This window comes from Cheilinus undulatus, linkage group 12, assembly GCF_018320785.1.
Source record: "Cheilinus undulatus linkage group 12, ASM1832078v1, whole genome shotgun sequence".
Lineage (NCBI taxonomy): Eukaryota > Metazoa > Chordata > Actinopteri > Labriformes > Labridae > Cheilinus > Cheilinus undulatus.
Window position 1 is genome coordinate 38,060,722 of NC_054876.1, and position 23,590 is coordinate 38,084,311.

At 38.3% G+C, this 23,590-nt stretch overlaps 1 protein-coding gene across 9 annotated transcripts in view; it reads right to left on the bottom strand.

Moving 5' to 3' along the window:
• The window catches only part of mink1 (misshapen-like kinase 1), a 71,923-nt gene that overhangs the window by 18,291 nt on the left and 30,042 nt on the right, over positions 1 to 23,590 (bottom strand). For 2 of the 9 annotated variants that reach the window (XM_041801188.1, XM_041801185.1), the window contains exons 12-22: positions 16,975 to 17,082; positions 16,296 to 16,382; positions 8,751 to 8,927; positions 8,477 to 8,647; positions 6,470 to 6,736; positions 3,844 to 3,923; positions 3,646 to 3,749; positions 3,455 to 3,546; positions 1,030 to 1,053; positions 417 to 568; positions 164 to 281 (exon numbers count right to left, since the gene is read on the bottom strand). In XM_041801188.1, the coding sequence (XP_041657122.1) occupies positions 164 to 281; positions 417 to 568; positions 1,030 to 1,053; positions 3,455 to 3,546; positions 3,646 to 3,749; positions 3,844 to 3,923; positions 6,470 to 6,736; positions 8,477 to 8,647; positions 8,751 to 8,927; positions 16,296 to 16,382; positions 16,975 to 17,082 (1,380 nt within the window). The remainder of the gene's footprint in view (positions 1 to 163; positions 282 to 416; positions 569 to 1,029; positions 1,054 to 3,454; positions 3,547 to 3,645; positions 3,750 to 3,843; positions 3,924 to 6,469; positions 6,737 to 8,476; positions 8,648 to 8,750; positions 8,928 to 16,295; positions 16,383 to 16,974; positions 17,083 to 23,590) is intronic. The other 7 variants (XM_041801192.1, XM_041801189.1, XM_041801194.1 and 4 more) reach the window with 5 other exon arrangements.

Genomic DNA, 23,590 nt, shown 5'->3' on the forward strand with positions numbered 1-23,590 from the left:
TGCTTCTGCATTTTGCTGTTATGCGTGTAAATAAAACAGCCATGTGACATCAAATGACAAAATGGACCCAGTACCCATTTGAATTACTCATTTATATGTACTGTTGATTTTTCCATCAAGTCACAATGCATTTTAAGCACCATTGCGTATACAGATGACTCACCCTCTGCACCAGCATGGTCTGATCCCCATAGCCTCCAGCCTGCTCTCCCTCACCAACCTCGCCTTCATCTTCATGAACCACCATGGTGTTGACTGAGTCTGTGTCTGCGTCCCTGTGACTGAAATTAAAAGACGAGTCATTATAGATGGCAGAAACTTAGCTTCATAGGAATTACTTCAGACCTATTCAAAAGCAAAAGCAGACAAAGTATGACTTCTCATTCTTAATTTTTCATGTTTGTTGTTGGCGTTACCGGTCAGTGGGGCTTTCTTCCTCCTCAACACCCTCTCCACTCTCGCTCTCTTCACTACTTTCACTGCTCTCAGAGGAGGAGGAGTAATCATTTGCTTTAACTGGGGGCCTTGGCTGCTCCTCAGTGCGCTCCTTGGCAAAGAGGCCATGATCCTAACAACAAAAACAATCACTGTTACAACAAGAATGACTTAAAATGTATAAAACAATTTCACAGGGTTTAGGACAGTAACAACATTACAGCGATGTAAGCAACTCTAGTATTAACGATCACTCAAACAGGACTGAATGTAAGGTGTCACTGGAGGAAGACAAAAAAAAAATCCACTCTCTAAACTCTTAATGATTACAGAAAGAAGCACTGATTATATTTTAGAATAAAACTGAATCGGGAGTAAAAGCTCTGTGGTTTACTGAAGGACCACAACGTAAGATAAGAGAAAAAAACGATCAAACACATCACATATGCTTTTAAATAAAGACTGGAATTTCATACAAAAACAAAACACAATGAACCAAATTAATCAAGACAGTGTAGAGCATGCATCTCAATCAATGAATGCATAAAGTCATGCATGGACACTGAGCATACACAGAGTCACAGTGATACTAACCTCCCCTATAGCTCTCTTGTAACTCTGTATATACAAGGTAAGGCAACAAACAGGGAGATTTAAGAATAGGAGAAAAGTGAAGGGAAACAGAACCAGTGTGTTTTCAGATAAAAGTTAGTGAGAAGGCAATGTGAAAGGAAAGCCTTTAGTTAGAGTATTGTAGTTACAGAGCATGTGTGTAAAGTGAGTTTGTGTTATTTCTTCTTCTCATATCAGATATACAGTGCCTATAAAGAGTATTCACCCCCTTAGATGTTTACCCTGAAATTGATTTTATGAATCAACCATGGCCAATATAATTTGGCTTTTGAAAAACAAACAAAAAAACCCTCTTTACTGTCAAAGTGATAATTGATCTCTAAAATGTAATTTAAATTAAATAAAAATGTGCAATGTAAAATAAGTGACTGCATAAATATTCACCCCCTTCAAGTCGTTATTTGGTAGAAGCACCTTTTGCTGCAATCACAGCACTGAACCTGTGTGAATAGGTCTCAATCAGGCTTGCACAGCTGGACACTGCAATTTTACTGAACAGTCCTTTTCAAGTCTAGTCACAGCCATTATTGGATTGAGTTCTGGGCTTTGACTCAGCCATTCCAGAACAATTACCTTGTTGTCTTTTAACCATTTCTGTGTGGCTTTCTCTGTATGTTTTGGGTCACTGTCATGCTTGAAAATAAATATTTCCCAAGCCGTACTTTTCTTGCAGACTGAATTTTGCTGCCTTTATTTTACCCTCTGCCTTTACAAGCCTTCCATGGTCAGCTGCCGAGAAGTATCCCCACGACATGATGCTGCTACCACTGTGCTTCGTAGTGGGGATGGTGTGTTCGTGTTGATGTGCAGTGTTTGGTGTCTGCCAAACATAGTGTCTTGTCTGATAGCCAAAACACCACTTTGGTCTTATTAGACCAAAGGACTTTGTTCCACTTGGCCATTGAGTCTCCCACATGCCTTTTGGTCAACTCTAGTCAAGATTTAGTGTGAGTTTTCTTCAGCAGTGGCTCTCTCTTTTCCACTCTCCCATTGAGCTTTGACTGGTGAAGATCAGGGAAAACAGTTGTTGTATGAAGTCTCTACCATCTCAGGTGCTAAAGCTTGTAATTCTTTCAGAGCAGTCATGGTGGCCTCTCTCACTAGTGTCCTTCTTGCACGGTCACTCAGTTTGTGAGGACAGCCTTATCTTAGCATATTTACACATTTGCCATATTGCTTTCATTTCTTGATGAAGGATCTAACTGAACCCCAGGGAATGTTCGGTGCCTTGTTTTTTTTTTTTAACCATTACCTCCTTGACTTATATTTTTCAATAACCTTTTCTCTAAGTTACTTGGAGTGTTCCCTTTGTCTTAATGGTTTAATGGTGTGTGTCTAATGGCCAGAAATACTGATTAACCAATGACTGGATGTGTCTTTATACTACAATCACTTGAGACACAGTCACTGCACTCAGGTGATCCCTATTTTACTGATCGTGAGACTACTAGCACCAATTGGCTAACCTGACAGGCCGGATGGATCTTTTTTCACAAACCCATCTGGAAAACCTTCCATAAATGGCGTTTGGAAAAGGGCAGAGCCTTTGAAAAAAACTTGGAGGGTAATTGGATGAATTTTCTGTCTGTCACATCTTTATAGGCCAATCAGATCAACAAAACACGTGACGTCGTAGCCCCAAACCAAGGTGCGCCACCACCAACGAATAAACTCCATGGCTAGCTGCATAATACAAACCATGGCGACTGTAGGAATGTCAGTACACGACTTTTGTCGTGTTTGAAAAGAAAACAACTCAATACTGTTCTTAGTTCTTCATTTAAAGAAGAAATGCCAAGTTCTGATAAAACTTAAGCTTTAGCAGCATCCACGTTGTCTTTCACCATACTTGCATCGGCATCTTCTCACTGCTTGCATATGTCACGACTCTGCCGCGCCTGAAAGTACTGCCCCTCAACGCTGACTGGTCCGGTCACTTTCTAACTGGGCCCAAACGGTTCAGATGGGAGCTTTGCAAGATGGATTTGCCAGTAAGAAACACGGAAATGGGAGAATCCATCTGCTTTGCAAGGTTACCAATTGGCTGGACTTCAGTTGAATTTGGCCAGTTACGTTACAGGGGGGTTAATATTAGTAAATACTTACTTAATTGTTCCTTAATCACATAATTACTTTGTAGAAACCTATTTTCACTTTGACATTAAAGAAGTCTCTTGTATTTTTTGGCCAAAAAAGCCAAATTATATCGACCATGACTGATTTAGGAAATCATTACAAGGGTAAAATATCCAAGGAGATGGGTAGTTTTTTTATAGGCACTGTATCATGTGTTGCATGCACATCTTCAGTAATGATACAACATCTGTTTTTGGTAGGGGTTATGTGAAAGTCACACAATGTTATGACTTTTGGAAGAAACACTTACAGCAGGGCGCCCTGGGCGAGAGGAGGTGCGAGATTCCCCTGGCTTATGACGACTGTCATGGGAGAGGATAGGGGACTCCATTTTGGAGGTGCCTGAAAGAGTTAAAACGTAGAGTGTAGTTATGACTCTGAAACAAGACTTACAGCAAAGACAGTCTGCAGCGAAAGAGCACTGGGGAGGCAGGGACTCACTGAGGATGCGATGCCTCTCTAGAGAGCCAGTCTGGGGCAGATTGGATATGATGCTCACACTGTCTCCTCTCTCCCAGCGATCGTTGCGGCTGAGATCTGGATTGCTGCCAGAAGAATATCAAATCAATTATTTAATGTAGAAATTCAAACAAAACATTTGGAAAACATTTATTTAGGGAAAAATCAGATCACAAATACCTGGCTCTTACTGGATGCCGTATACCAGAGGACAGGTTAGTGTTAAGAGCTGTGGCAATGGACGCCGTCCTCTGAGGAATCTGAGGACAGAAAATTTTTTGTTTCATGTTTAGAATTATTATATAAAAAATGTAGCAGAGAAAAACCCTTTCATTAGTTTTCTACTCCATAGTTAGGTTTTGTGTCCACTGAGGGCACTATTTTCTGTTTTTAAAATAAAAAACAATTAAGTTAAGGGTTTCAGTGCTCATCTTCTAAAGTGCAAAAACACTTAGTATCAGTTATTTTTGCCACTGTGCTCACAGGGCTGTGAGTTGAAAATAGTTCAGTTTTGGAATACTGCAGCACTGGTCAATGTTGCTTCCTCCTAAATGACCAATCACAATCAAAAAGGGGTGGAATATCTGAGATATCAACTTCTTCAACAATACTGGAAGAGAGGAAGCTGCCAACCTGGTAGTTATTTTACCTCACCTTAAAGGGTTGACTCAGATAAAAAGGCTTAAGCATGGAATGTTGTTTCCACATATGCTGGGATGTTGGACTGTGTGCACATGGGTGGATGCTGATACTTGGTAAATACTGTGCATGATGAAGTATATGCAAGATCTCATTTGTTTAATACTGCACTTTTTGTTCACATTTCTTATTTCTTCAACTCTGCTCTTCTAAATTTTTATCTTAGTTTTTTAGTACTCTACATATTTTTTCATAACGTGTTTCTTTGATAATCTGCCTCGGTACTTATAGCTTTAAAGCATTTAAATTCCTAATTTTTGTATATCTATTTACAATCTCATATAAATCACTGCTACTTGTCCCTTAGGCATAAAATTAAAGGAATTCTGCTTCAAATACCAGGGAAAATGTTTTTTTTATACATACTTTATAAGACAAACAAAAAAAGTCAGTTTAGCTCTTGCCCAATGACAGAAAGAATAAAAGAGCATATATTAGTCACAATAATAAACATAAACATGCACACAGCATTACAATACTAATAAGGTAATAATATAAACTGAGAAATATTTTTTTTGTAATTGATAAAACCAGCTATTCTCAGAGGAAAATGAGGTCAGCAAAACACTGACACTAGAGAGGTGGTGGGGTCTGCTACATATGCACCAAGTATAAAATGGTGCTTTTTTTTGTTTGGTTTATTCATCATGTGACTTCTGTGACTTTATTAACATAAAAGAGATACTTTCACAATTTTTCCACTCATTATTAATCCTTTAGTAAAACGGGGAGGGGCCTCATATTGTTCTTTGCCCTGGGCCTCCATGTGACTTAAACCGGCCCTGCCTCACGCCTGCAGCTCTCCAGACACATCGTTTCACCCTGCCTCGCTTTGGACCTTTAGTTTTATATTTCTGCTCTTTTGACAATATTTCTGATCATTAGTGCATTAAAGATCAAATAAAACACCCACGATTGGACGAATTTCACTAGATATGACGTTATCTCCACATGTGATCCATGTGTGTTATGCTCATTGATGACGTGCATTGGCATAATTGTCATAAGATCTGGGTATAAGAGAGCATCAGCGGGATGTGGCTGGAGAAAAGGTTAAAACGAGGAAACAGGAAGCTTCAGATTAAACACGACAGCACACCTCAATGAATGAGCAAACTGAAGTGACGCACCACCGACGGACTTCCTCTGCTCTCTTCTCTTACACACGCTCCTCTGTCAAGTGCATCCGTCAGTAGTAAAATACAGCTTTAAAATAATAAACGTTTAAATTTGGAAGTTAAAGATTGTCTTCTTTATGTGTGTTACAGATTTATTGATAAGACCTACCATGAATCTTTACTGATGACAGTGTTTACCTTTATAAAGGTTTTTAGTTCAAGTTTGTGCAGCTGTCTGTACGTCAGCAGACACGCTCAGTCAATGGAGGCTGCGACACACTGCATCTGGCTACATCTGGCTATTCGGGGGCTCCGTAGTAACAGAAACGAGAGGAAAATAATAAAATCAATGAATAGAGAAGCTCAGAGTACTTGTAACTTGTAACTTACAAGTTTTGCTTGCCCGTCTGCTTTTTGAAGTTGCCCCAGGCGTTCGGCTGTATTCTGTATAATATTATATACTGGCCCTCTTTGAGAAGATTAAATGCTCATAATTTTTTAGCTAAAACAAAAGTATCCAACCATGCAAGGGCACATTTCTGATCACAACTTACATTAGAACCTGTAGATTAGCTATTGATTGGTCAAAACCAAGGGAAGCTTAACTGTTGTGAGCCATCTTTTTTTTTTACCTAGTGACAGTAAGTGCCTGTGAGAAATGCTCTGAAATTAAGGTCATAGGTGCTACCAGCATTAAAAAAGCCCATTAGTAGGCACAGGCCTTTGATCTTAATAACACAGCAGCATTATCTTGAAGACTGGTCTGTCATTAAGGAGATGAAATGGTCTACTATTTCAACCAGTACCAAATTCAAGTCAGTGCAGGGGATCGATTTTCTACAGTCTAAAGTCATTGCATCTTTTTGTCTGTGTTTACAGATTTTAGTCCAGATTGAACAATTTCTAATGAGTTATAGCATAATCCAAGTAAAAAGGGTATACTTGGGCTATGTTTAAGGTTCTGACACATCACAATTTACCACTTTTACCTTTGGTGGGAGTTCCACATCTGGCAGGCGGATCCATGGCCCTCGATCCTCTCTGATTTGGTGCGATTGTGGTGCCGGGGTTTCAGAAGTAGGGTCTGAGTTCTGACGCACCAGTTCTCTAGAGTGGATGGGGCGGGGTGTGGGAGCAAGTGAGGGGTCCTGGGTAGGGAATGCGGACATTGTCTTAGTAGGCTGGTCACAGAGAGACTGGGAGCGAGGGACAGGGGCAGCGTAAGGCTTCAGTGGGACCAAGTGAGCCATTTGGAACTACAACATCAAGACCAGGGAGCAGCCAAGAAGAAGAGAGCACAGGAGAGCCAGAGAAGCCGAAGTCAAGAAGGATGCAAGATTGTGTTTGTATTCCAAGCAGTTTTTTAAGGATTGCAGATTGGTGGAAAAGGAAACAAGAAAAAAGAATGGAAAGAAGGGAAAGAAGATTTAAATTAGGTAGCAAAGAACACGATGAATCAAGCAACTTAAGAATTATTGGCAGAGAGGACTACGTAGATGTAACTATGGCTGTCAAAGACAGAAAGAAGTCTGGCTGCAGAACATTTATCTCTGACAGCCACTCTCACAGGCCATTTATCTGAGACGCCATACATCTCTGAATGGAAAAACACACTTAAACTTTCGAAATAAAATCAAACTTTTGCTTAGGGTAAGGGTTAGGATACCAAAAGTTAAAAGTTAAAAGCCTGACCTGCAAAACCAATGAACACACTGTTTAATAAAGCACAGTAAACAGTGTGTTAACAGGAAAAAAGTGTGTCCTACATCCACTGTAATGTAGAAAGCACAGCCAACATAGCTCTGTTAGCTGCTTAAGCACGTAGATAACAGCGCTAAAGCTAAGCTCACAAAGCAGCTGTGTAAGCTACATAGCTACATTATCTATGTAGCTAACTTAGCTTTAGCAACATTTGCTAAAGCTCACAGTTCCAAAGCTAACTTAGCCATAGATAACAAAGCTATGTAGCTATCAAAGCTAATGCTAGGCTCACAAAGCAGGTATGTCAGCTATGTAGCTACAATATCTATGTAGCTATGCTAGCTTTAGCTAGGTATGCTCAAGCTAATGTTGCTAAAGCTAACATAGCTACATTGGCTTATATGGTAACATTAATTACGTAGCTACTGTAGCTATGCTAGCTTTACTAAAAGCTTAAAAAGTATAAGTAAACACTGTTTGTGTAACTACTTCTGAAACGGGTCTATACATAATATAATCCCAGATTAGATCTCCGACCTTTGTCACTATTTTAGGTGAGAAATATTGCTAAGTCTAAAATGTTTGCAACATGATTATATCATGAATGAGACTTCAAGACTTTGCTTATGAAAAAAGTTGAATTTTACAAAAAATAAATCTAAAACTGTAAATACGTTGTAGGGGCAAATTATGACACTTCTTTTTTTGAAATACACAGTGTCTCAGATTAGCAGGCTGTGAGATTGGCTGTCAGAAATGTAAGGTTTGCAGCCTGACCCCTTACTCAAAATCTGATAATTTAGTGATTTAGAAAAACATGTGCTATAAAAAGATACCATCTCTGCTGTTATGTTTTACAGAGAACCAAAAATTATTAAAATCCTAAGAGAGCAAAGGAAAGAGAGAAACGAGACTGCCATGACACTTGCTAACAGTTGAATGACATAAAATGTAAATAATATTAAGAAAAATATGAATGACAATAGATTGGGGATATTTTCATCTATACATTATTTTTAAGGAATATCCCGATAAACTATCCCTTGTTTGTTAACAGAACATCAAACATGTGTAGGCCATGTGTTCAGAGACTGTTCCTGTGCAAGCACTGTTATTTCTAGGCTTGTAATAAACAACAAAAATCATCCACATTATTGGTGCCCATGGGTTCAGTGGTATTAAAACAAGTATCAACAGTTTTTATTAATATTTCATCTTAAGTGGTATCTTAACTAGGTTCAACATTCTGGTTAGACAGCCGTAGATGTGATATCCAAAGGACTGTAACGACCCACCTTTCCCTGACCCCCCTGTGGTTCAACAGGCCTCTGCATGGGTGGGGTCTGAGCAGACTGCCCCACTCCTGATTGGCTGATTGAGTCAGAACGTGACTGGATAGCTGTGTCAGAGACCGTGGTGCAGATTTTGGGTGAGCCCTGTCTGTTGAGCTTACTCCGCTCCTCCACCTGAAGAAGAAGTAAGAATTTAAAAAATAAGGTAAAATAAGTCAGCTGTGGTGTGCTAAAGTTTGACACTTGTAAGCAGTTAAGATTAAGCTAGTACTAATACCTCTCGGGCCCATGTTGGTTTGTTGTTGGGCTCCAGGTTTTTGTTATAGTGGTAGAGCTGGGGCTTCTTTTCCTGCTGCTGTTGCTGCAGAGACACCAGGTATGCATGCTCCTGCTGCAGTTGCCTCTGCAGCCGCTCTGACTGACGCTGCTCCTCCAGCTGTTTGCGCTTATACTCCTGAGCAAAAGAACACACCACACCTTAGTCATCACTCTCTTAGACTAGACAACAGAAAGATCAGACAGTTTATTGAAAGTTCACACAGAGGTTTGTGTATTTTTTAGACCAATGCAGGTTTAATCCACAAAGATAATAAATATTTGGACAGACTCTCACATCTCAAACATTCAAACAATGCACTCCGATTTTTAGCACAGCAGTCAATTACCATCCCACATCAAAAGAAAATTGAACAGCCTATGAGTGAACCTTTTTGTGCCATTTATTTAACAAGTGAGTCAGTTGACTTATTGTTTTTTTTTTTTTTTCATTGTGAGTTGTAGGCACAGATCTCCCAGCCTTTTGATGGCTGCTCCTTTTAGAAGAAATTACAGAAAAGTGAAGGGTGTTAAACATGACTCACTTAAATGTAGACTCAAATTCACATTACTTCTTATAACAGCAGGAATTAGAGTCTCATTCATGAATATTTAAAGAATCTGAGTGTTACAGAAGTTCATTTTGATCAGCTTTTAGATTTTAGAAACATAGGATCAAATGCAGCTTTCTTGTATATGTCTATTCCTGTAAGTATTGACTTGTTCTTCAACTTTATTCACTATAGTCCACAAAGTAAAGCCCTAGATACAAATAAAAACCTCAAGCATGAAACTCAGGCCCACACAAGAAGGAGTGAGAGAACAAGAGTGGATACAAATAGCTAAAAAAGTTTTAAAATGTTGTCCATAGTGAAAAGTCAGTGGAAATTTACTAATTACATTAACTCAAATTACTGTAACTGAGGAGTCTTTTGGCTACTCGTACTTCTTTGAGTACATTTTGAAATTGGATTTTAACAAGAGTACCTGTACTTTTACTTGAGTACAACATTCATGTACTTTTTCTACCTCTGCCATTATCATTAGCAGTGTAACAGTATTTGTATAGTTGTATAGTTGATGAAAAAAGGAAATCTCACCTGACATTATCTGCATGCCAAAAATCATCCTCAATTTAGTATGGAATGGTAAAAAAAAAAAAAAAAAAAAAAAAAAAAAAAAATTAAAAGTCTGGAACAAAGAGGGATTGCCCTGCTTTGAGGCCTGGCTTACAGAATTTTCTAGTACCTTATATATGGAGAGATATGAGTTATTGGGCAAAGCAACCAAGTTCAGACAGATATGGAAACCTTTTCTTGATTACATCACGGCTCTTAGGGCGCACTCACACTAGGCCATCTGTACCGTACCTGGGCCCGTTTCAGTCTAAAGTCCAGTACGTTTGGCCAGTGTGAGTGCAATCGTTCCGTGCTTCGGCGCGACCCGCTTCGCGGCCCCAGCACGGAAGGACTAGGTGGGCCTAGGCATGGCACGAATGCAAATGAAGGAGCACAAGCGCGGGAATGTGACGTAGCATGAAGTAACAAGAAGAGGAAGCCGCTTGAGAGCACAGAGAGCACACACAGCCGCATGCTAGAGACAGCAGGATCCCAGTCCAGTCCACATTTCTACCCAGTTTCTGGCAAAGTCAGGCTTTAATGACTGTGAGAGGTTTTTTAGTTTGTAAAATAAAGCTTCTTCCCTTGACTGAGTCACAAACAGCAGCTCACAGGATATCACACACCTTTCATCCTCCGTGCATAAAGGAAAGTGCCAAACATGCGGACAAGTGTGTGCCGGAGTTAATCTCATGGCTGATTTCACCTCTCTTATTATAAAATTATAATGCCAAACTATCATCCACTGAATTAACTTACCTCTAATTCCATATCATGTCATCAAGAAGTGAAATTGTGATCTTGATCGCTGACTTTTGAACGGAACATCGTTAATTAATCCTTAGGTGTTTTCACCTCCAGTTCTCATCAGAGGGTTAAAATTGCTCTAGTCATGATGGAAAAAAACTTTTAACTGAACATTTTTATCCTGCTCTAGACACAGGCTGTCCTGTGACATGACAGCTTGTTTGGTGCAGCAGGCATTCAGAATTAAGCATGGAAATAATACAGTTCATGATGCATAAAGGAATGCAAGGGTGTTCAGATAGTATACGGACACTCGGAGGAATGACTGTAGGGGCTCATACAAGTTAAAAAGTTGGCAGAAATGCCTGGAACTGATCAGACTCCAGATTATATGATGTGAGCGATAATTCTCTGCTACGAACCACTCTCTCTCCTCACTGGGCTCTGTATAGTTAACATAGCTACTGATCCCAGGTCAATTAAAATAACTTTGGTGTCAGATCAGATATTGTATAAATCTTTTGCTATTTTACAGCCTAAAAAAACAATACTTATGCATACTGAGTCATCAACATGTAAAAATTCATCAATGGTTGATGCTTCGTGTGATGATGTTGGCGCGTGACGTATCCATGCCCAGGCCTGGATGGGTTGAGCAGTGTGAGTGCGGGCCAAAGGGTGGATGGGGGGGGGGGTCAAATGGGCTTCAGCACGGTTAGAATATGGCACGGTACAGATGGCCTAGTGTGAGTGCGCCCTTAGAGGACCCACATGACAACCTCAATGCCTCTGCCTTCCAGTCACACAGTATAATTGCACAACAGGATAACCATAGCAATATGTAATTTAGAGTACTACACAGATGATGTTTTGTTTTGTCTTGTATATTTTGCATTTTGGGTACATTATGGGACATTAAAAGGGAATGGGGAAGGGGGTATTGTTCTTCTTTGTTAACCTTTTGAATGTTCTGTGTTTTGTAAAAAGGCTATAAATAAAGTACTATAAAAAAAAAATCTGCATGCCAATCTGGGTGGTAGCACCACTTGTACTCATTTGCTAACCACTATGAAACAGCAAAGAAGAGGAAGTAGCAGGCACAACAAAGCACACAAAGAAGATATGATGTATTCATTATTAAGAGCAGCAGAGCTACACAAGCTACAAGCTACTCATCCCTCCCCTCAACTTCTCCACACTGTCCTTAAAAAGCATGTGGATGTAAAAGCAGAGGATCAAACACATTTTTGATGGTAATACATTTTAAAGGCTATGCATGGATATAACGAATAAGAGAACACTGCTAAGAAGTGTGTATTAAAGTGCTCTGCTCAGGCTCCTTTACAACATCCCATCTTGGGTTTTACATATTATGATTTTGTTTAACCACTATTTACTAATAAATATGCAGCAGTGTCATGGCACACACTATATCTATTTTATCCTTTCAAATCAGAATATATTCAACTTTTCAGTCATATGATGCTTTTTTCTATTTTGCATCTTTATTTTGGCCAGTATTTTTGTTTCATATGGTAGTTCTAAATCACACTGGATAGAACAAGGTTTAAGTTTCACTACTGTCAGTGAAAAGTTATAAATGAGGTAATCTATAAATATAAATCCAGGACTTTATGCTGCCTTTTCGGGATGAACTAAACCTATAACGAATTGGGACACCAAAAGCAAGGTACAAACCGAACTGTGACCTAATGGATGTGTTACTGTTATCGTTAATACTGGCACTGTAGCCATATAAATGGAAATAAGATAAAGTTGCATTTAATAAGATATGATTAATTCATAATTTTTTGGTTGCACTGATTGGCTGTCTCATCCTCTTCTATCCCTTTACAAGCTCAACACTTGAATATAATTCTGATTCTGCTCAAGGTTTCCACTTATTAAAAGGAATTTATTCCCTGCCACTTTCACTTTGCTAAATGTTGCGTCATGCTTTGCTCACGATGGATTAATGATGGGTCTTTTCAAATGATATAACACAGAGTATAGTGTAGTTTAGATCTGCCCTCTGTGTAAAGTGTCTTAAAAATAACATTGGTTATAAATCAAATAAAGATAAACAGATTGATCGAAGGCAGGGCTATTCAATTACAAATCCAACTGGGCCACATTTTAAAATCAAGAAATGCAGCTGGGCCAGACATGTTCGGTGCCCAGTAAGCAGCTTGTAATGTCAAATTCAGAACCAATACAGATCAATTTGATGAAAAATGTGCACTTTATATCCCTAGTCTCCCTTTTAAATTTGGCAACATGACAAAAGCACATCAAAAAATGCATAAAAACATAACAAAAGAGCTGTATTTGAACATAACCTGAGCTAGTAGAAATGTTTTATTTCACTTGAATAAAAATAAAACAAATAGGATGAAAAAATAAAATGAAATTCTTTAAATAATAATTGTGGTCACATCTTACCCAGGCATATCTTAAAGTGTATAAAAACTACATTTACACAATTGTAGCTACAGTTGAAAAGGACACGTTTTATACTTGGTATTTTGGGGCTACTTCTGTCAGTATCGCTAGCCACGCTTCAAAACAACGCAGTGTATTGTAGGTAGACTGTTGCTAGGCTATGCAGAGTGTTGCATTCATGGTCTGAAATGCTGTGGTATTTTATGAAAACTTTCAAAACAGTTGCCCTCTGCATTTCTGGCATGACCACAGTATAGTAGTCTAGTATTCATAACCATGACAGCAAAAGTACAGTGGCACAACATTTCACAAACTGTTCGCACAGAGTCTCTACTCTTAGCTACTGTGGAATTGAACTGGTTAAACTACCAAACCGTGGAGATGTCAATTCTATGTTGTTGAAAAGGGAGGCCTTTTGGATTTATACTTTGGACACGCTGTCCCCAGGGGGGCTTAATGAGGACCTTGATCTTAGGCCTTTCCTCTGATGATTTTGTCAATGTGCTCACTGAGCCTATGGTTTTAATAAATTATTGTATGAATGTCATTCTCCCAGTCAATGGTTTAAATTGTGATTACACAATTACATTGTGTGTTTTCCATTTTCCATTTGCTGTGGGAGAGATATTTACATTTAGTCACAACTTTTAGTATGAATATTGCCATACAGCTATTGTGATCTTAGATTGTCACTTGTTTTTAACTGACAGGGGTAACTTCATTGTTTCTATATATTGTTGCATCTTGTCTCATGTTGTTCGCTGGTCATTGCATGTCACTATGATGATGATGGGTCTCACCCATTTCACTGATTTAATTTTGATCATAGATTGTGAATTCAATAATGTGCATTTCCTTAAAATGTGACTTGCAGTGTACATATGCACATGTATATAATTCTTGGTATGTCTTATCTTTACACTGAAATAATAATGTGACATGACTTGTCAGGTGATTCAGACTATACATATATGGAGGTGTACCCCCTGTGTCTGCTTATGTCTGATGAAGGGCTTGGGCCCAAAACGTCACATGTGGTGATAATCTTCATTAAATAAGCCTTTGGAGCAGCTTCTGGTGTGCGGACTTATTTTTCTGTCTTGCATGACCACAGGCTGGGCCACTTGGGTGTTGGTTCTGGGCCGCATGTGGCCCCCAGGCCACTAATTGAATAGGCCTGATCTAAGGGAACTTTCCTCCTACCATACCACTAAAATGGTACTTACGCCTATTTTTGTGCGAGTTCAGGCTACTGATGCTGCCGTTTGTTTAAGCTTAAATAGGAGATTATAAAAAGCCAAATTTCCTCATTGACAAATAACTGAGACCTGCCAAAGAAGAAAACAGCTAAGACTGTGTACCTTTAAATATCTAACTGCCTTGAAATATTTATCATATCAAAAACTGAACCAGTTTAATAGAGATTGAAACTCATTTTTATTCACCAATGAACTGTGCTAGACTACACACTTTCAGCTTCTGTCTGTCAAAGTGTTTCCTTTTCATTCTACCCAATGTTAACATTTCACCAGGTTCAATTTGACTCACATTTCCTTCTTCCCAGCTTCCTAACATTTGACAAAAGGCACAGTAGGTAGGCTTTCATGTGAATTTACTGTAGAAAATGTTTCAGTGTTGACTGATAGATTTGATTTAAACTTAAGGAAGAAAGTGGACTAAGATGGTTTAAATGAACTCAAAATCTGGAATCTAAATGGCACACTAGCTAGCAAAAAAGTTGGTCAGCTTAAAATACATTCCTGTTCAGGCTCCTGAGGCTTCAGCATTATTGGAGCCGATAATGATGAAGCCAAATAGCTCATTTCTTTTGTGATGACCTAAATGGGAAATAAGATGGCTACTTCAAAATTGCCTCATAGCTCTGGACTGAAAGTGAGCAGCTGCTTACACCATCTCTTCTAACGTTCCTTAAGCAAGGCACTAAATTAAAAAACTACCCTATAGCACTGCCTATACCAGACTCTCGGATCTGGTCCCTTTAAAGAAAGGCATTTATACAGGTATTATATGTTTGTGTTTTCCCTAGCAAGGATATGGGGAACAAATTATGATTACATCATGAATTCAGTCATCAGGACTGGATTCTTTCTCCTTTTCCAAAAAGGAACAAAGAGCCAAAACACAACAAAAGCCAGCTCAAACAAATGTGGCATGTTTGTGGAAAACATTCTCTTCATTGTGAGAAGGAAACACTCACTGTAACTCATTGAAATCTGCCCAAACTGCCCCAAAATGTAGGTCAGTACATGCTTTTTAAAGACATGCCATATTGTGGAAGATGCACCCACACTCTTCATGATGTAGTGTGTCTGCATCGAGGCGCTGCACATATAGAAACTCATTTTGCTTGTTTTGTTACACAGGGTTCCTACATGCCTTTATAATCACATTTTTAAGATATTTTTAAAGCTTTTTTTAAAGATTTGTTTTTGGGCCTTTTCATGCCTTTGTTTGATAGAGCAAGGACAGTGGATAGACCTGGAAACAGGGAAGAGTGGTAAAGGGTCACATTCGAACCCGGGCCGCCTGCGTACATGTGTAGCACCTTAAACCACTCAACCATCTTGCGCTCCCATTTGTAGACCTTTTTAAGGCCTGAACTAAGAAAAAATAACACCACTTTTTGCATGGCAAATAGTCAAAAATGAAAGGCGTGCGCGATTTCTCGGTACCCTGAAACAGGGCTGAATGTTTTTGTGAAATGTCCTGTTAAAGAATTTGCACATACTATCAGACAAAGACATTTTTTGGCCATTAATGCCCAAATTTGATGATTTCCAGCACGAGATACCTCTGATCTATCAATACACTATGTGGTAATATTGACAAATATTACAATTTAATGAATTATTACAATTTAATATAAAATATATAATCAGTTTTTAATGATAAATATTTTTTTTATTAACTTAATTGATTCTAAACAGTTTAATTCTTAAAAAGCAGAATCAAACACAGAACATCCAACACAGAATTCCCTGAATTAAGGAGAATATTTATGCAACAACTTGTGGAGGAGGAAGAGGAAAAGGATTGGATAAGGACCTGTCTTAGTTGTGCTTTCTAAGATTTAAGACCTCTCGCTTTTTTTCCAATGCTGATTGCTCGATTTCCTTAGAGGATATTGAAACATCTGCATTTAAGACAGGAAATGTAACATAGTAGTGAGGGTTTGTTACCATAAGCAGTGCTTGCTCCTGAAGCAGCTGCTGCTGAAGGATTTCTAACTGCCGCTGCTCTTCTTCTAACTTATGTCTGATAAACTCCTGGAGGAAGGGAGGAAAGTGGGAGTGATAGGCATTAAGGTGAGTATAGAGAGAAGAAGATAAATGTGGAGGGGCAGAGGATGGGGGCAGACAGCAGTTACGTAATATCATTTCAGTAAACAACACAAGCTATGTTATGTGCTGATCAGAAAAAAATCAACTATTCTAACAGAATTTACATAACTAAGCATACACAACCCTGTTAGAGACAAATATAATAAACAATAAAACATACATCACAGTCTAGCACAACCTAGAGATTGTAGATTTGCAATAATGATTATAATTAACAGAGATTATTGCAGGGTGCTATAGTAACATTAAATCAGTATTTTACACTAGTAGGTGATGGTGTTGTGAAGCCAGACTCTTGTGTTACTGAGGGTAGACTGGAAACTGCAAAAGAGACGCAGAGAGCTCACCCACAGAAAACTCATCTCTGAATAAATACACTAATTTAGACCCTTGCTGCTATGGCAACCTACTCATGGAATTTCACCACCAGAGCAACTTGCACAGTGTTGCTGCTGGACACGCCCCCAGTTCACACTGATTGGCTGACAGCAGCCCCATGTCTCCTGTGATTGGTTACCTGCTCCCTCTCAGCCAGCCTCCTATCTTCCTCCCGTCTCATATCGTCGAGTCTCCGGTGGGGACCTTTTTCTTGCTGCCTCACCATCTCTCGCTCCTTTCTCTGTTGCTGGGAGAGAAGGGTGACAGGAAAAAGAAAAATGAGCATAGAGGCTATGCTTGCACAGGGGAATTCATAATGGAGAGCCTGCTTATGACTAAACCCTCTCTTGTTTTTTTGTGCAAAGAGGTGGAAAAAACCCAGAAATAAAAGATAGCGGAAGTGCAGGGCAGAGAACAGAGGCTGTGAGTCACTCTCACTAACACACACCTAAAGCATCCTAATCATCGTCTGAGAGGGCTGCTTTGATAGAGATTTAAACTGACAGTGGCTTCTACAGGTAGCACTCTTTTCTGTCTTTTCCAAACAGACATTAAAAGAACAACATTTATCCCAGATGAGAACCTCCCACTTTGTAGAGGCACTAAACACTCAGAGCTTGTTTGAGCTCAGTCATTTGTTCAGCCTTTACTGTTCAACAGAACAGCCAAAGAGCTTTATTAAAAGACTTCAATCTTACTGCAGTGGAGCACCTCACTAATACAGCACAATGCTTAATAACAATATCAGTGTGATTATGTCTTCCTGTTCAAATCCCACATACCTCCTTAAGCATTTCACAGCTGATGACCCTTCTCACAGCCCACCAGTGAGCTGAGTTAGGTAAGACTGTTTCTGAACATCTCTAGCAGCACTGTACTGAACATTTCTGTGTGTTATGTCTAGAAGAAAGTGTTACCTTGACCAATGCAATTCAATTACAGAATGAGCACAACATTTTTCTCTAATTTATAAAGTTTCTTGATCCTATTTAATCTGAGAATAACAAATGAACAAAAAAAAGTCAGAGCTGTATGGTAGTATTATGACTGTCACAAAGCCAGAATGTTAAGCTTTGGTAAAATGCTAGTAAAAAATCAAACAATATCTATACCCATTTAGGTACCACAACAAAAAAATAGCCCTGGGCATCTCAATGAAGAAAACAAATGTAAGTAAACCCTTGCAGGTGTAGGACAATACTGACAAAAATACATTTGTAATGATTGTTTTAGGGATGCACAATATTGGATTTTTGCAGATATCTGTTATGAGGATATTTACAGATTCATTTTAGCTGAAACAGATATTGATACACATATTCAAATGTGCTTTTCGGACAAGAAATTTCAGTCCTTTTGGACACACTTTAAGGTTTGAGATGACCACAGAAACAAACTTTAATCCTTAAAAACACTTTAATGTTTAAAGAATGAGGATAAATAAAGAAATAGACCTCAAATGACATAGGTCTGTTGGTCCAGCCTAAACTCCACCAATTTATGAGTATATTGAACAAAATCTACAATCGACTTATGCTGAAATACACAGGAAAAACATCGGATTTAAATATTGGCAGGAATTTTGATTTCTGCCAGTAGCAATATTTGCCCTTTTAAGCTAACATCTGCCAACACTGATACCAGACCAATACTATTGTGCAACCCTAACTACATTGGCCACGCTTGGGTACTGAAATGTAGCCAAAGGATTTGTGTATTTCAGAGGTTATGCAAAAATTTACTTGCAGTTTCTAGTGGATACTTTCCTTTCCTGTACACCTATCTTATAAGATAGATATGCAAAATATATGTTTCTACTTGTTTTTAATTATCACCTTTTAAACAGCGCTGTAAGTAGGGATGCACAATATCATCAGTCTGATATTAGTACCAGCAGATATTAGTTTAAAATGTCAATAATTTGTGTCAGCAGATATGAAAATTGCTGCTGATATGATCTGTACACATCAGCAGAATGTAGGAGCAAATTTGTGGAGTTTTAGAAGAACCAATAGACCTACATAAAGATAAAACTGTTACTGGTATCAAGTAGGTCTGTGCGATATATTGGTTTTATTGATTAATTCAATTTTTTTTGTATAGGACGAATTAAAAACTAAAAATCTAGATTTTTCGATATTCCGCTGCGCTCCTCTTTCTCTCCCCCCGGGGCTCCCGTAGTTTACACCCTCACCCTCCTTCACCACAGAGACGCACACACAACAGCACAGCTAGCGACACAAATGCTGAGTTTCGTCCCATAAGAACTGTATACTTTTGTCAGCTGTTTGGACCTGGTTCAGGTTTGCAGCTTCGGACCATGAACACACCACAGCATGCTGCAATATTTGTTTAAATCTGTGGCATCTAAAGGAAACAGCATGGCAAACGTGTCAACATCTCAATCAAAGACATGCAGCCGAGTGGCGAAATTGTGTCTCACCACGGAATTGACAAGACCACTCCATCCATCAAACACACACTTAAAGCAGTCAATAGCACTGAAATCTAGTGGTGGGCACTGAGTAGTAAACCAGTATCTATACTGTCCATTTTAAAAATTCTGCCACGGAATGGACTTCTGCATCGCCATCATTACCAGTTTTTAAATGGGTGCGCTCAGCTGTAGAGCCCACACAAGGCATGCCATAGCCACTAGCTAGCAAAGTGATGGGAAACGGCTTATTTTGAGTCCTGCCAGCAGTAAGTTTTGCTCTAGCAGCAAAAGCAGCCATGTAACTAACTGAACGTCATTCACTTGTGCTGCTGTATTTAAACTATAATACAGTAAATAGGTTAAACTTGTGGTTTTCCTCTCTTAGTTTAATGTCTGTAATAATAAGGACTGTGTTCGCTTTGCAGAACCAACACAAGTTGGGTTGCCTCAGATTTTTAGCTCAGCGCTGCAGTGATTCCCTTTAAAGAACAGTTTGAAATGTGTTTAAACTCCTGGCTTGCTTAACAAATCCATGTTCAGTCCTAGAAGCGAGCTGTGGCGTTAGACAAGACGGAGATGTTTGAAGAGTTGCAGCTTTAAACACTGCACTTTGCAGAAAGTCACAGGTACCGTTGCAGAAACTTAGTTATACAATGATACAAAAATGCTACTTCTGACAATTCCACAGTTTCTCCTTTGTTTGAGCTGGCTTCCTGTTTCTCACAATAAAAGTCTGTAGCTGTTGATATTTATTAAGGGTTTTTATTGTGAAAGCCCCCAATAGGAAATAAGGTGTAGTCTATTGCAGCTTGACTCACCTCAGCATTACAGAAGTCAAACCTAAAACTATAGGAGCAGTAACACAATATTGAACATACAGAAATAAAAAAAACAACATTTTTTCATGTTATGCTCAGACATGAGTTTGTATGCCATCACAGGTTTCTGCAAATAATTGCAGCCATTCTGTGTTGATGTGAACTCTCCTTGCAGTACAAAGGTGCATTTTTGAGCCCAAATTACAGCTTAGTCTTACCCAAGAGGAAAATTCAGTTGGTATATGTTACATTTAATTCATAAAATAAAAGAAAAACATGCCTTTAAGGTTTTTGATCATTTGTGTGTTTTTTAAACAAGGATAAGAAAAAATCGTTTAACATTGTAAATTGAATTTTCTAAAGAAAATCAGGGATTAGATTTTTAGGCCATACCACCCAGGCCTAGTATCAAGGATAACTGTAATAAAATTTAAACACCGTTATCATACCATTTATATTTTGATTTTAACTGTTAGTGATAACCTTGCTTCAATATCACAGTTAATGATATTCAGACAGCATGCATCGTAGGTTTGTTTACTGAGGTGAATGAGGAAAAAAACAGTCAGGGAGAAGAAGGCATCTCTGTGTCTCTCCTCTGCTCCTGGCCTGCACTGCACACCATGTGTCTTTTAGCTCAGGGACATTAGAGTGCAGAGACACAAACATACAAGTAGGGCTAAGGGGAACTTTAGCCAAAGCCTAACCAACTCATAAGCTCAAAACATATTAGCATTATGAATTAAGTTTAACAAAATGCAGCAGTCAACCCTCGACTGACGGCTTGAGTAGAAAAAAAATCTTGTACTTCTAGAGAGTAGCATGCACTTATTACTCCTCATCTGCTTAGAAAGTCCTTGAAAACTACTCTTTGGGGCAAGTCCTGCTATTTAAACAGATCAATCCAATATTAATATCTGCGTTAAAATCGGTTTAAGTGGTTTAGCTCATTCAACAAGCAATACTTGAGAAAAATGTGTTTTTGTGTTGATTAAAGCACCCTGTGGGGAATGTGGTGGTGGTCCTTACAAACAATGGTAAGACGAAAACAAACTAACAGATAATATACGTGGTACACTAAAATAACCTCTTAAAAATGTTATGTTCTTAAATCAGCATCCACATCAGTATCAGCTAACATGAGTTTGGAAATATCATTATATTGGCAAAAATCAAATATCTTGTATGCCTAGCAGTAAGAAACATAAACATATGTTTTTGTAACTTCAAATGAATTTTCCTTGATTCCTATACTTGCCCACAACAACTTTTGGTGAAAACTATGACTATTTTTTTCTTTTAAAGCTTCTGCATTTTTGAATACTACTCGTCATATAATAATAGGCTGAGTCTTTTAAAACAGTTGTTATCAAAAACCTTAGTTTGTAAAGCCTCTTGATTTAATATTGCCTGTGTTGACATGACACATTAAATGCTTATCTGCTAATGACTGTAAGGCAGTGCTTTTCACAAGTCTCTTTTTCATAATAATGACTCTTTGAATGAAATAAAGTGATCTTTTAGGAAAGAAAATTACATTTTAATATGTGAGATACTGGCAATATTTTAGAAATATATTAGACTTAATGTCATGCACTACAATATAAAGTAGAGCTTGTTCTGGCAAATATCCTGAATACAAAAATCTACCAGGTCTTAATACATTTTAAGAATCATGAATTAACGCTGTATTTGCATGTAAAGAAATTATTTCTTCTTTCAACTTTGGTTGAGGGATGAAAAAGGATAAGTTCACTTTATTTCACTAGCATTCCAGAAGTAATCATCCTCATGCATTTCAGCATGTACTTTAAGACCATTATGTCTTGGTAACGATAATCTTTCAGTCTTACTACTGCTGGTATGCAAGCTGGCCTGCTTACATGCTTTATTTTGGCAGCCTTTAAAACAGATTGCAAAATAGACTTAGTCGGCGTGTGGTTTCTGTGCACTTCATTATTTAATTTAACATGTGCAGCCTCTGGGGCAGTTTCAAAGCCTCATAACAGGAAGATTAGTGTTCTTAGAGAAAGTCTGAATGTTCAGACACTAATACAACTCACTAATTTCTATTCTTCTTAAGGGTAAAGCTTCTTTTTTACAGTTCTTGTGCATCGGAAACATCTCAGTCTATGCTAAAGTATCATCTCAGTCTGGATGATATTTACAGACTCTCTAATACCTGCTTTTTTATCAAGAAGTTGGTCTTTCTTTCATTCTGTATAAGCTGACCTCCTTGCCGATATTTGACCTATTAATTCCTTATAAATGTAGTTAAGTTAAATGTTTGAGACGAACCGAAACCACTGAAGATGACTATGGCTTTTGTTTGTAACATTCATTGAGCATCAGCGTATGAGTCTTATTTACATTTATATCCTTTTATATGCATTCTCAGTTTATACATTTAACGTATTACATAACAATTTAAGTAGGGCTAACAATAGAAGCTAATCATAAATGCAGGGAACTCATGACCAAGTGAGCAATTGAAAATACTGACCTGAAGATTAGAGAGCATAAAAGGCCACAGCAAGTACTTAAGAGGCAGAGGCATAAGGACATTAGCAGACACATTACAGACAAGGAGCCTCATAATTTTGCTGCCTTGCTTTGAATTAAAAATGTACCTTCATGTTGCATATTGTATAAGTAGTCTGAGCCTCTGGTGTGTGCAGGAAAGAGTGCAGAATTAATTAGCTACAAAATCAAGGTTGATCTTTCTTCACTGATGTGTTATACTGATTCAAAACTAATCAACATAAAACTGAAAAGAATGATCATGATCAAATCAGGACAAAAACTCTTGGGTAGGTTTTGTGTTTTACTTTTTTTTAATGTATCTGCAAGGACGAAGACAACAGTTTATGTTTTTAATCCCTAAAATAGGGAGAGAATTCATGCCCCTTAAATTTTTTTTCAGTCTTGCTATGTTGCAGCCTGATTGTAACAGAAGCCTGTTTGGCGTTTATGTGGAGTTTTTTGCAAACTCCAAGCAGGCTTTCATGTGTGTTGTGTAGAGGAGTGGCTTCATCTAGCCTTTCTGCTATAAGCCCATACCTGTGGAGTGAAGCTTTTCCAAATCACGAACATTCAGTTTATTTTATCACAGGTGGACTCCAATTAGGGTGTAGAGACATCATTAGCAAAGGAGTAACCTGAGCTTAATTTCAAGTGTTGTTACAAGGGAGCTGAATACTTAAGGCAATGTGATATTTCAGCTTTTTATTTTTAATAAATTTACAACAACTTCTAAACTTCTGTTTATACCTTGTCTTTTTTGGGGTACTGAGTATAGAATAAATAGATTAAAATTGAGGTTTTTCTACATTAGCATTAGGCTGCAGCATAAGAAAATTGAAAAAAAGAATTATAGGGGGTCTGAATGCATTTGTACACAGGTGTGGTCTGAAACCATGGTTTATATTATTATCTGATAGAATAACACGGTTAAACATACAGTAAAGCACCCTCCATAACTGCTGAGTGAGTAATGTGAG